Genomic DNA, 9,685 nt, shown 5'->3' with positions numbered 1-9,685 from the left:
TTTTCTGCCAACTTGTAACAAGAAAATAATAAATCAGGAGTAGCTGAGCAGTCCTTGAGTCAAACCCAAGAAAGAGCACCAGACTTTCAGTTCCTTCTAACCAAGCTTGAAATCCATTTTGCTTTGGGCAAATTATCTATTTACTCAGCTATTACTCTCATGGATTCCAGCCTATTAGGTAAATGGGTGGGTTTACCCATTCACCTGGTTATAAAAAACCAAAATAAGACAGAAGTATCTCAGTCTTGAGCGGTAACTAGGCTCCACCTTTGTTCGCTGATGACCACTATGAAATGGTTTATATTGTACCTTATTGTGTTCAGTGTTTATGTCAAAGGTAAGGAATTTTCAAGGAGTTTAAATTTCATCATGCTTTTAATGGGTTGGGAGAATTCACTGTGGGGCATTTTTTTCCCTTCAGATGTTGATGCCTCTAAAGCACTTTGATGAAACTACGCAAAGTTCAGTATTCTTCCCTGTTTGTCATAGAGGAGTGATTCAGGATGCTTGGAATTTACAGAAAGAATTTAGTGTAGAACCTTTAAGCAAAGTGTGTCACCATATGGTGAGAAAAGCAGGATACGAGGCTTTCTTTTTTAAAAAAACAAATAGTAAATGAAATATAGTGAGCAGTTTGCCATAAGCAAAACCTTGATTTTTTTGCACATTATAGCTGAACTGACTTTAGAAAGGTTTCTGCTGGCACACAAGATCAGAATTTGTGCTTGCAGCAAACCATTCACATATTCAGCACAAGCACATTCTGAGGAGTGACTGAAAACAGGGAAAGATCACAGCGGCCATCGGAATTAGTTTTGCATTCAAGGGCTACATATTATCCCATTCATCATGCTCCAACTGAAGTTTGTATTTCTGGTATGGAGGAGAGGAAGAGGTAAGAGAACTTGTAGCAGAAGCTAGGCTGCTTTGAAGTCCAGGACCGTTTTAGTCATGGTCCCTGTTCTTTTTAACTCATTCCATATGGAATTTTACCACACCTCCTTGCTTAGAATGCACAATCAAAACATGTTTGATTGCTAAGTCTCCCGTATGCTCCTTTTAGTGCTGCTTATTTTTTTAACAACTAATTGCATGATTACAGTTTTTGTTGGTCAGATCAAATCAAATCATCTTTATTACTGTCTTAGACCAGCATAAAGTACAAGGCATGAAATGATGTGCAGGGTATAAAAAGACATAAGGCTTAAAATCATGACAGCAGTATGGAAAGAACATAGGGCATAGACCCCTATGCCTGAGGTCCCTGGAACCCAGTAGCTTAGAAAAGACTATAAGACTGAAAAATCTATATTACTGTAAAACTATAAAGGCTATAAACTGTGAAAACTACAGGGTGGTTTTTCAGTATGGTTTAATTTGTTTTGTTTTACGTTAAACTGCCTTGCAACTCTAGCCCAGACTGAAGAGTACAAACTGAGCAAATCTCTCTCTCTCCCTCCCTCCCTCCCTCTCTCTCTCTCCCTCCCTCTCTCTCGCGCGCACACACACACAGACACACACAAATAGAATGAATCAGAACACATAGTTCAGTGTTCAATGTGAATTTTGAATTGCACTAAGAGTGTTTCCTCTCTGAAAGGCTATTTAGTGCTCCTTGCATTGCTGAACATTGTTTTTGTGTACGTTTCTGGATACAAGCAATAGCCTTGATCCTACTAGTGCTCCTAATAGTGATATGCTTTCATGTCAAGATATTAATTTGGCCAGCTCAGTAAATGACTGTCACACTTCAGATGTGTCATCTAGATTGTATCTGCATTGGCTATGTGTACAGAAGCCTGCTTTCATATGATGAACTCCCTTGCTGAACAGGGACAAATGAGCTGAAGGCTATTTTACTTGGCAGTGGTAATATGTAAATGAAGATTGCCGTTTTTATTAACTAAGCTTAGTTAAGAAAAAATGCAATCTTCAAGTGCATCTCTTCATACATTTATTTCTTGCTGTCGATCAACTGACAGTTCAAAATAAGGCCATTAATTCTAAATGACTGGGGGGAAATAGAATATTTGACTGTTATCCTAATATATGCATACAAACGCCAGGAATGAAATCTAGGTTAGCAACACAGGATGGGCACTTTACCCTTGTGAGGTTTTTGTTGGCTTTTTCTAAAATCAATTCAACGGAGTGTGGTGCTGTGGCAAGAGCTTATAAGATCGAAACTGCAAGTCCTAATGCTTGCTGAAGGCAGTGGTTGTCTTTGGCTCTGCTATGTCTGTGTCTTCCCCCTTGTCCTCTCTTTTGCAGAGCTAAACACAGAAGGACCACTATACCAGGTCCATATGGAAGGTCATAGACTGGCTATAACTGAGAGCCAGTCTATGAGGATAGAGACCTGGAGTATCTCTTCTGTCTCCCTGTAAATCACAATGCACTTTCTTTAGCTACGCATCTGAAGGTCATCAATTTAATGTTACTTTTGTCCTTAAATTCACATCATATGGGTGAGATGGACACTATGACCTGCCTGCACAATAGTGACCAGATGTTTACTTTGAAAGCACACATGCATGCTGAGGGTCAAGGTACCCATTAAATTATACATGCACTGTACTAGGGACGTAAGGGCTTGACTTTTCTTTAGGTAAACAGCAGGCATGAGAGTCTGATCTCATCAGGAACGCGGTATGAGAATTTCAGGGTTCCTCCAAGGAGTAGTTTAAATTCAATGATAATTTCTGAGTCCCTTCAGAAGAGAAACATTAGAGAATATTCGCAAGAATATTCAAAATTTTGACTATTCAATTAGCATGCAGAGTTGGAATGCTAGAGACCCAACATGTTCTGGATGAGTAAAAATAGAAAAATAGTCTTATTTGGGGAAATCTGCTTTCCCTTCCAAGCAGAGGACCAAACTAAATGGTACAAGAGAGTTTTCATGATTTTTTCCTCATAAGTAGCTTCAGGAGCTTCCCTTATTTGGATCAGGGAAAGAAATATGAGCCCTGTGAATCCCTGAGTTGATTCCATGAAGCAACCCCCACCCCAAGCTGCTAATAAGCCCCTCTCTTCTTTTTCCCCTTCACTGCAACTGTATCCCATTTGCTCTCTGCATGGGATTATCAAATAAACACTATTCATACGTTATGTTCTACACATATACAATCTGGATAGAGTGCATACACATACAGTTATTCATGTATGTTTAACATACTTTCAGTAACAGTACAATTTCTACCTCTCACCTCCATCTGAGGGGGCCTGCACTGAGGTTCATTTTTTAAAAAGAATTCACACAAAAAGATGTACAGGTATACATACACCATACATACAAATAATAATGTAATGTAAGAGTAATAAATACTCTTCTTTGCCTCACTTCCTTGAGGGATATAGTTTGGTGCATTTAAGTTAGTGAACCAAACTACAATCCAAGACACCTGGATTGAATTGCTAAACTATCTTTGAGTAACCCAATTACAGCTCTGATCATTCAGGATTATGTGTCTCACTTCCCCAAGAGGCAGGAGCAGCTCTTTACAAGGTTTTTCTGAGTAGATACTTCTGAAGACTTAAGATGCCTTTGGCTCAGGGCGGTTTACAAGAAAAACAAAAACAGTTAAAATCAATCAACAATAAAAACAAAATTTTAAAATACCATAAAACAATCAGTTAAAAAACATTTAAAAACCCTAAAAACCCCAGTACATTAAAAAAAAACCCAACAACAATTTAAAAACCCTGGAAGTCTTTAAAGGCCTTTACAAATGTTTAGGTTGAACAGTGGTACATATGGGTAATGCAAGTTCCTACAATAACATCCAACTCCAACAGGAGCTTTCCTAAACAGCCACTGAACACAGCTTCATCACACTTAGGCTGGGGAGGAGTTCATATGAGGGAATAATTCACAGCGACTTCAGGACGGCAACAAAAGGTGCCGTTCATATCACCAATGGCATTATTCAGCCTTGCTCCTGATGATTCACAGTTACTGTACATTATATGCATCCTAAAGAAGTAGCACTTTGGTGCTCAAAATGGGTTTAACTTTCCTGCTGCAGTAAAGTCACACATTTGGAAAAGTTCCAGCAGCCCACAAAACTTGCCAAGTCAAGCAGCAAAAATGTTATTTTTCTGGCCAAAGTCAAACAAGAAAATGGTTTCCTTTCCTTCCATATTCAGGAAACTGAGACACATTCCAGTAGCTTGGGATAGCCACCAGCCATCAAAGACCATTGAATGGGACTTCCAGAGAGGTCCACAGCTTTCAGAAGGGTAGCAGTGTTAGTCTGTTGCAGTAAAACCAACAATGAATCTTTCAACATCTTAAAAGGTTGTTTAACTGCCCCAGGACTCTTTGGACTCATTCAGATGATACCTGATTATGAGCCAGAGGAGAACAGCGCTGCTGTGATCCCTCCTTTCTCTTTCCCTTCCCGCTTCAGCTTAGGTACAAAAGCTGTGATGGAGGAAATTTAGGTTTCATAACCTGCCTTGTAAAAAGTTAAGCAACAGCTCCTGATTTCAGATTACACATGGAGCTGTAGTTTTACAAACCAGGGTTCCTTTGCATGAGGGGAAGAAGAAGAGCACCCAGCCAGGATTGCTGGATCATCTGAACTGGGCCTTTGTTGTCATCAAAGGCCTATTGTCCATCATTTTGCCGAGTTCTATAAACATCTTGAGATGGGAATGTGTTATATAACCAAAGAGCATGGTTACAACATCACCTGCGCATGCCCAAATTTCTTTTGCTGATTCAGTACTTGACAAGAGTTCACCTTGCATTCATAATGTTCTCTACCCTGAATATTGCTCTGTATCTCAGGGCCTATAGCTTGTTATAGAGTTTTATTTACATTGCCATGAAATATAACCAATGGACTTCTTTTGCAGGTAAAATTAAAAAGACTGGAGATATCAAAGGTAAGTAAAATTGTGCCATTGAGCTGGTGTCGACTCCTGGCGATCACAGAGCCATGTGGTTTTCTTTGGTAGAATACAGGAGGGGTTTACTATTGCCATCTCCCACGCAGTATGAGACGATGCCTTTCAGCACCTTCCTATATTGCTGCTGCCTGATATAGGCATTTCCCATAGTCTGGGAAACATGTTTGTGATGATCTATGAAACTTTTTAAAATGGCCCTTCTGAAATATATTTAAAATATAAGTAACTTTGATAGTGCCACCTAATGGTGGCTCTACCATTAGTAGAGGTTTCCCATAGTCTAGGAAACATACCAGCAGGGATTCGAACCAGCCACCTCTAGCTCCCTAAGCAAATTACTTCCCCATTGCACCATTAGGTGGCATTATCAAAGTTACTTATATTTTAAATATATGTCAGAAGGGCCATTTTTAAAAGTCTCATACATCATCATAAACATAAACGTGGCTTTCTTTCTTTTTTAGAAACAGAAGGGTTAAGAAGATAACATATTCCACTGAGATTTAGGGAAACGGGATAATAAATATAAAAGATGGCTAGGTTCAGGGAGTGGGGAGGTCTGTTGGGGACCCAAGACAGCGAAGGGCCCACCACCCTTCCCACTTTGTATGGAGCACCCAAGTTGGTCAGAGGCAACATGAAAGAATTCTCAACCTGTACATACCCTTCCTCTTCCAGTTTTAAGGCTTCAGGGAGGAGCTTGCCTGAAGGGCTCCAAATCCTGGAGTCAACACAAACAGGAAACGTTAACAATTCACTGTGTCTGAATGGAACTCACAGGGAAATAAGTATATAGTGATCCTTAAAGTACAGCCCAGCTTCCCGGAATTGCTCCCCCTCCACCACCCACATCCCTTAAACAAGAAGAAACCCTGCACAGCCCTGTCTGGAGAAATATGCCAGGAAGCAGTATATGACCTATTAAAATAAATCAATTAAATTACCTAAACCTGAGTGAAGCCCAAATTCAATAGTAAAGTTTCAGAAGACAGCACGTCCTGCATTCTGATTCTGTTCTCCATGTACAGAAAAAGGAAAACACATTCAATTAATTGAAAACAAGAACTTGATTTGAGAGACAGATGAGGGAAGTGCCTTTTTGTGACATTTTGAAGTATGACAAGATACAGATGATTTATAAGAGAGGACCTTTTGAGGGGCATCTCTTGTAATAAATGTTACACCTCAGGGAGAAATATCCAATTAGGAGAAGCTTCTTAAATGGGCTAATAAAGAAACGGATCTATAAACTTATTCACATTTTTAGAATAGTAGACTCAGACAGCTTTCAGGGACCCTTGGCTAACTGCCCTCTGTGGGCTTCGCCAATCTGTGTGGTTTCTTTACTACTACTACTACTACCACCACCTTATTTCATGAAGGCTCTGAGCACAGACATGGTCTCAGGGATCAGCCACGGGCCCTTTGGCAGTTACTCAACAAATGTCAGCCCCTGATGCCAGCCCTGTCTCAGGCACTTAAACATACATATTATGTATGGATGCTGGCTTCACTATCCATGGACAATATGGTGTAGGTGTAGATCTGCCATTCAGATTAACAGCTACTCCACATATGATAAAGGGATGAACTATGAGGACATTGGGATATCTGCAGAAAATATCATAATGAGCATGCCCTTGGCATGTCCTCTTTCTAACTGTATGGACAAGGACTGTATTGTCGATACCAACCCAGAGTGCTAAAAATCCCTATAGATAGAAAGGTAGAAGTGAAGGAGAATATTTATGCTAGATCCCTCCTCCATGACATACTAGTTTTCTATGCACAGGAAATTTATCATACACTGATATATGATATGCATTTATCATATGTAGGAGTATTCTGTTTTAGAAGTCCCATGTTGTTCAGTTCAGGCACAGGTTTACCATCTCAGTGAGAACTGAGGCCCTGATTGGTAGGTTAGCACTAGCTTGCACCCTGCATGATAGTGACTTGAGATAGCAGGGTTAGTGTGCAGGAATTCCCATAAGGCTCAAGCATAAGTCATCTTTTCCACACTTTCTTTTTCTATGCATAATGCTGCACTTATAAGTGCAGTGCTACTTGGCTGGGCTATTAAAGCCTCAAATTTTACCTTCAAGCGTCCTGTCAAATTCTCCCCCCCCCCCATATTTTCTGGAATGGCCTGCTCAAGTTACAACGTTCTCAGAGGAGGCTGTTGATTGGGGAAAGAAGTAAATACTGGGGACTGATGATAGCTGTTATACACTATCTTACTTTTGATAGCTGTTATACACTATCTTACTTTTCATACTGCATATGAAGGCTGTAGAAGGGTAGCCTTGAAATTATAACACGAGTATAAATTTCTACATCTATGATTGGCACTTTTATTTTTTGTTTAAGCCAGCACTTTGTTTTGTTTAGAATGCATACATTTGAGTAAAGTATCCAAAAACCTACAGCAATGTACTGTGATTATTTCAAAATACATGTTATCTCCATCATATTTATTTATTTATTATTTCTCTGTGTAAACCGCCCTGAGCCATTTTTGGGTGGGTGGTATAGAAATAGAATAAATAAATAATAAATAATCAATCAATCAATCAATCAATCAATCATCTTTATCATGGTCATAGACCAGCATAAAATACAGGGGGTGATTACACAGTGCAAAGTATAATGCATAATGATACATTAAAGGGCTTAAGGAAACATTAAATAGGGATGTGCACAGACCAGTCTGGAGCCCATTCTAAGGGCCTCTGGACCGGTCTGAACCTGAGCCGGTTCAGTGGTTCAGTGCCGGGGGGGGGACCTTTAAGGGCCGGGGAGGGTATACTTACCCCTCCTGCCGCTTTCACCCCTCCAGCGCTCCCGGTTTTGTAAGCATTTGGGCCAGCAGGGTACATTCCTGCCGCCCCTTCCCCTGTTCCTCGTCAAAAGGCTTCAAAAGTCTCACTGCGCATGCGCACATCACATCCTGCGTCACGTGCATGTGCACGTCGCTCTGCGAGTGGGATCTTTCTGAAACAACCTACAAGCACAGCTGAGGGGAGGGCACGACAACGTGACAAGGTGAATGCCTTCCTAAGTTTTGGGACTTCCAATTGAGTAAGATATGACTCTGGGGAGCGTAAATATGTAAGGCCAATGATGAGAAAATTGTCCCTAAAGCCCAAAATCATAGCAGGGGGGAGGTTAGAAATCTGCACTGCCTTTGGGCACTGTGAATTATCACCAGCAGTAAAGGAGATGCTTGTGCCACTCATGGGGACATGGAAACAAAATTGAAAAGACAGAGGTGACATGGAGTCCAAGGACATTCACCTTCTGGCACACATCCTATTCCCTCCCTCCTCCAATGTTTCTGGTAATGAAGGGGAATTACTCCTTCATTGCCAAAAGTGGTTTACATAGCAAAGGATATGGTTCCATGTCCCAAAAGGGTTCACGATATTAAAAAAATATTAAAAACCACCTCTAAACAAGGGAGATGACGACAAATATGACAAATAATTATATACTGCTTTTCAACAAAAGGTCCCAACGTGATTTACATAGATAGATAGATAGATAGATAGATAGATAGATAGATAGATAGATAGATAGATAGATAGATAGATAGAATGGCTCCCTGTCCCCAAAGGACTCATTATCTAAAAAAGAAACATGTTAGACACCAGCAACAGCCACTGGACTGATGCCGGCTGAGGATGGAGAGGGCCAATTACTCTCCCCCTGCTAAACAAAGAGAATCACCTCTTTAAAAAGGTTCCTCTTTGTTCAGTTCGCAGGTGACACCAGTACCGGCCACTGGAGAGATGCTATGTATAATAGAGCCACTACTTTTAAAAGGTGTCTCTGTGCTCTTAAGGCAGAAAAAGGAACCCAGTCTCTCTAGGCCAAAGAAAAGATCATGAGGGGGAAACCGAACAACAATCCTCCCACCTGATCATTTTGGAGGTGAAAGGGGCTTTCTTCACCAAAGGAAGCATCATGAGGCGGCTTAAGTCCCATACATTGTAATGCATCCCCACTTGTAGTGTCCTACTGCTAGATAATTAAGTTATTCTCAGACACAAACACAATGGCTTTGCCACTCTACAAGTTATGCAACGTGGATTAATTGGTGGGAAAGGCCTCACTCCCTATTGGAAGTGTGTGAATTGGCAATAGCTCTCTTTCAAAACATTGAGAACAGATGGCACAGTCCCACCCTTGGAATGAATAATAAATCTCCAAGGGATAGTAAGGGAGCAAATATGACTGGGTGATACATCTCTACCATATATCCCATTGTAAGGTAAAGTAAAGTTGTGCCCTCGAGTCGGTGCCGACTCCTGGAAACTACAGAGCCATGTGGTTTTCTTTGGTAGAATACAGGAGGGGTTTACCACTGTAAGAACAGCAAAATTAATGTGTGTTTGCACTGCTGCTAAAGCCAATCAAGGACCTTTGGCACACAGACACAGACAAGTTGATGAATTCATTAAACATTCTCCTTAAATGTTTCAATGATGATGAACTTTCATCTTAAAATGTAACATAGAAAATGACACTCTCATGTGCGGCTTTATTTCAATGGTCACCAACAGTCAGGTGGTTCACCCACTCTTTGGAAATAATTTGCCTTATGCTTCATATTTAAAACCAACTTATTTTCATCATACAGATAAACCACAGCATGTTCCAGATATCACACCACTCTACTTTAAAACAGACGCTGATGTCCATACAGGTAAAAAAAACAAGTCTTGGCATAGGCCCGAAATAGCAGTGTCGGGATAATGTGGCTGCT

General features: G+C 40.5%; 1 protein-coding gene across 1 annotated transcript in view; it reads left to right on the top strand.

Annotated features, from left to right (window-relative positions):
• Positions 1–279: 279 nt before the first annotated feature.
• The window catches only part of MUC19 (mucin 19, oligomeric), a 72,632-nt gene continuing 63,226 nt past the window's right edge, over positions 280–9,685 (top strand). The window contains exons 1-5 of the mRNA XM_053256213.1: positions 280–337; positions 2,272–2,364; positions 4,319–4,417; positions 4,864–4,893; positions 9,560–9,625. Coding sequence (XP_053112188.1) covers positions 280–337; positions 2,272–2,364; positions 4,319–4,417; positions 4,864–4,893; positions 9,560–9,625 — 346 coding nt within the window. The remainder of the gene's footprint in view (positions 338–2,271; positions 2,365–4,318; positions 4,418–4,863; positions 4,894–9,559; positions 9,626–9,685) is intronic.

Source organism: Hemicordylus capensis, chromosome 5 (genome assembly GCF_027244095.1).
Source record: "Hemicordylus capensis ecotype Gifberg chromosome 5, rHemCap1.1.pri, whole genome shotgun sequence".
In the NCBI taxonomy this organism is placed as follows: domain Eukaryota; kingdom Metazoa; phylum Chordata; class Lepidosauria; order Squamata; family Cordylidae; genus Hemicordylus; species Hemicordylus capensis.
Note: the sequence above shows the minus strand (reverse complement) of the source record. Positions and strands in the feature narration are given on the sequence as shown.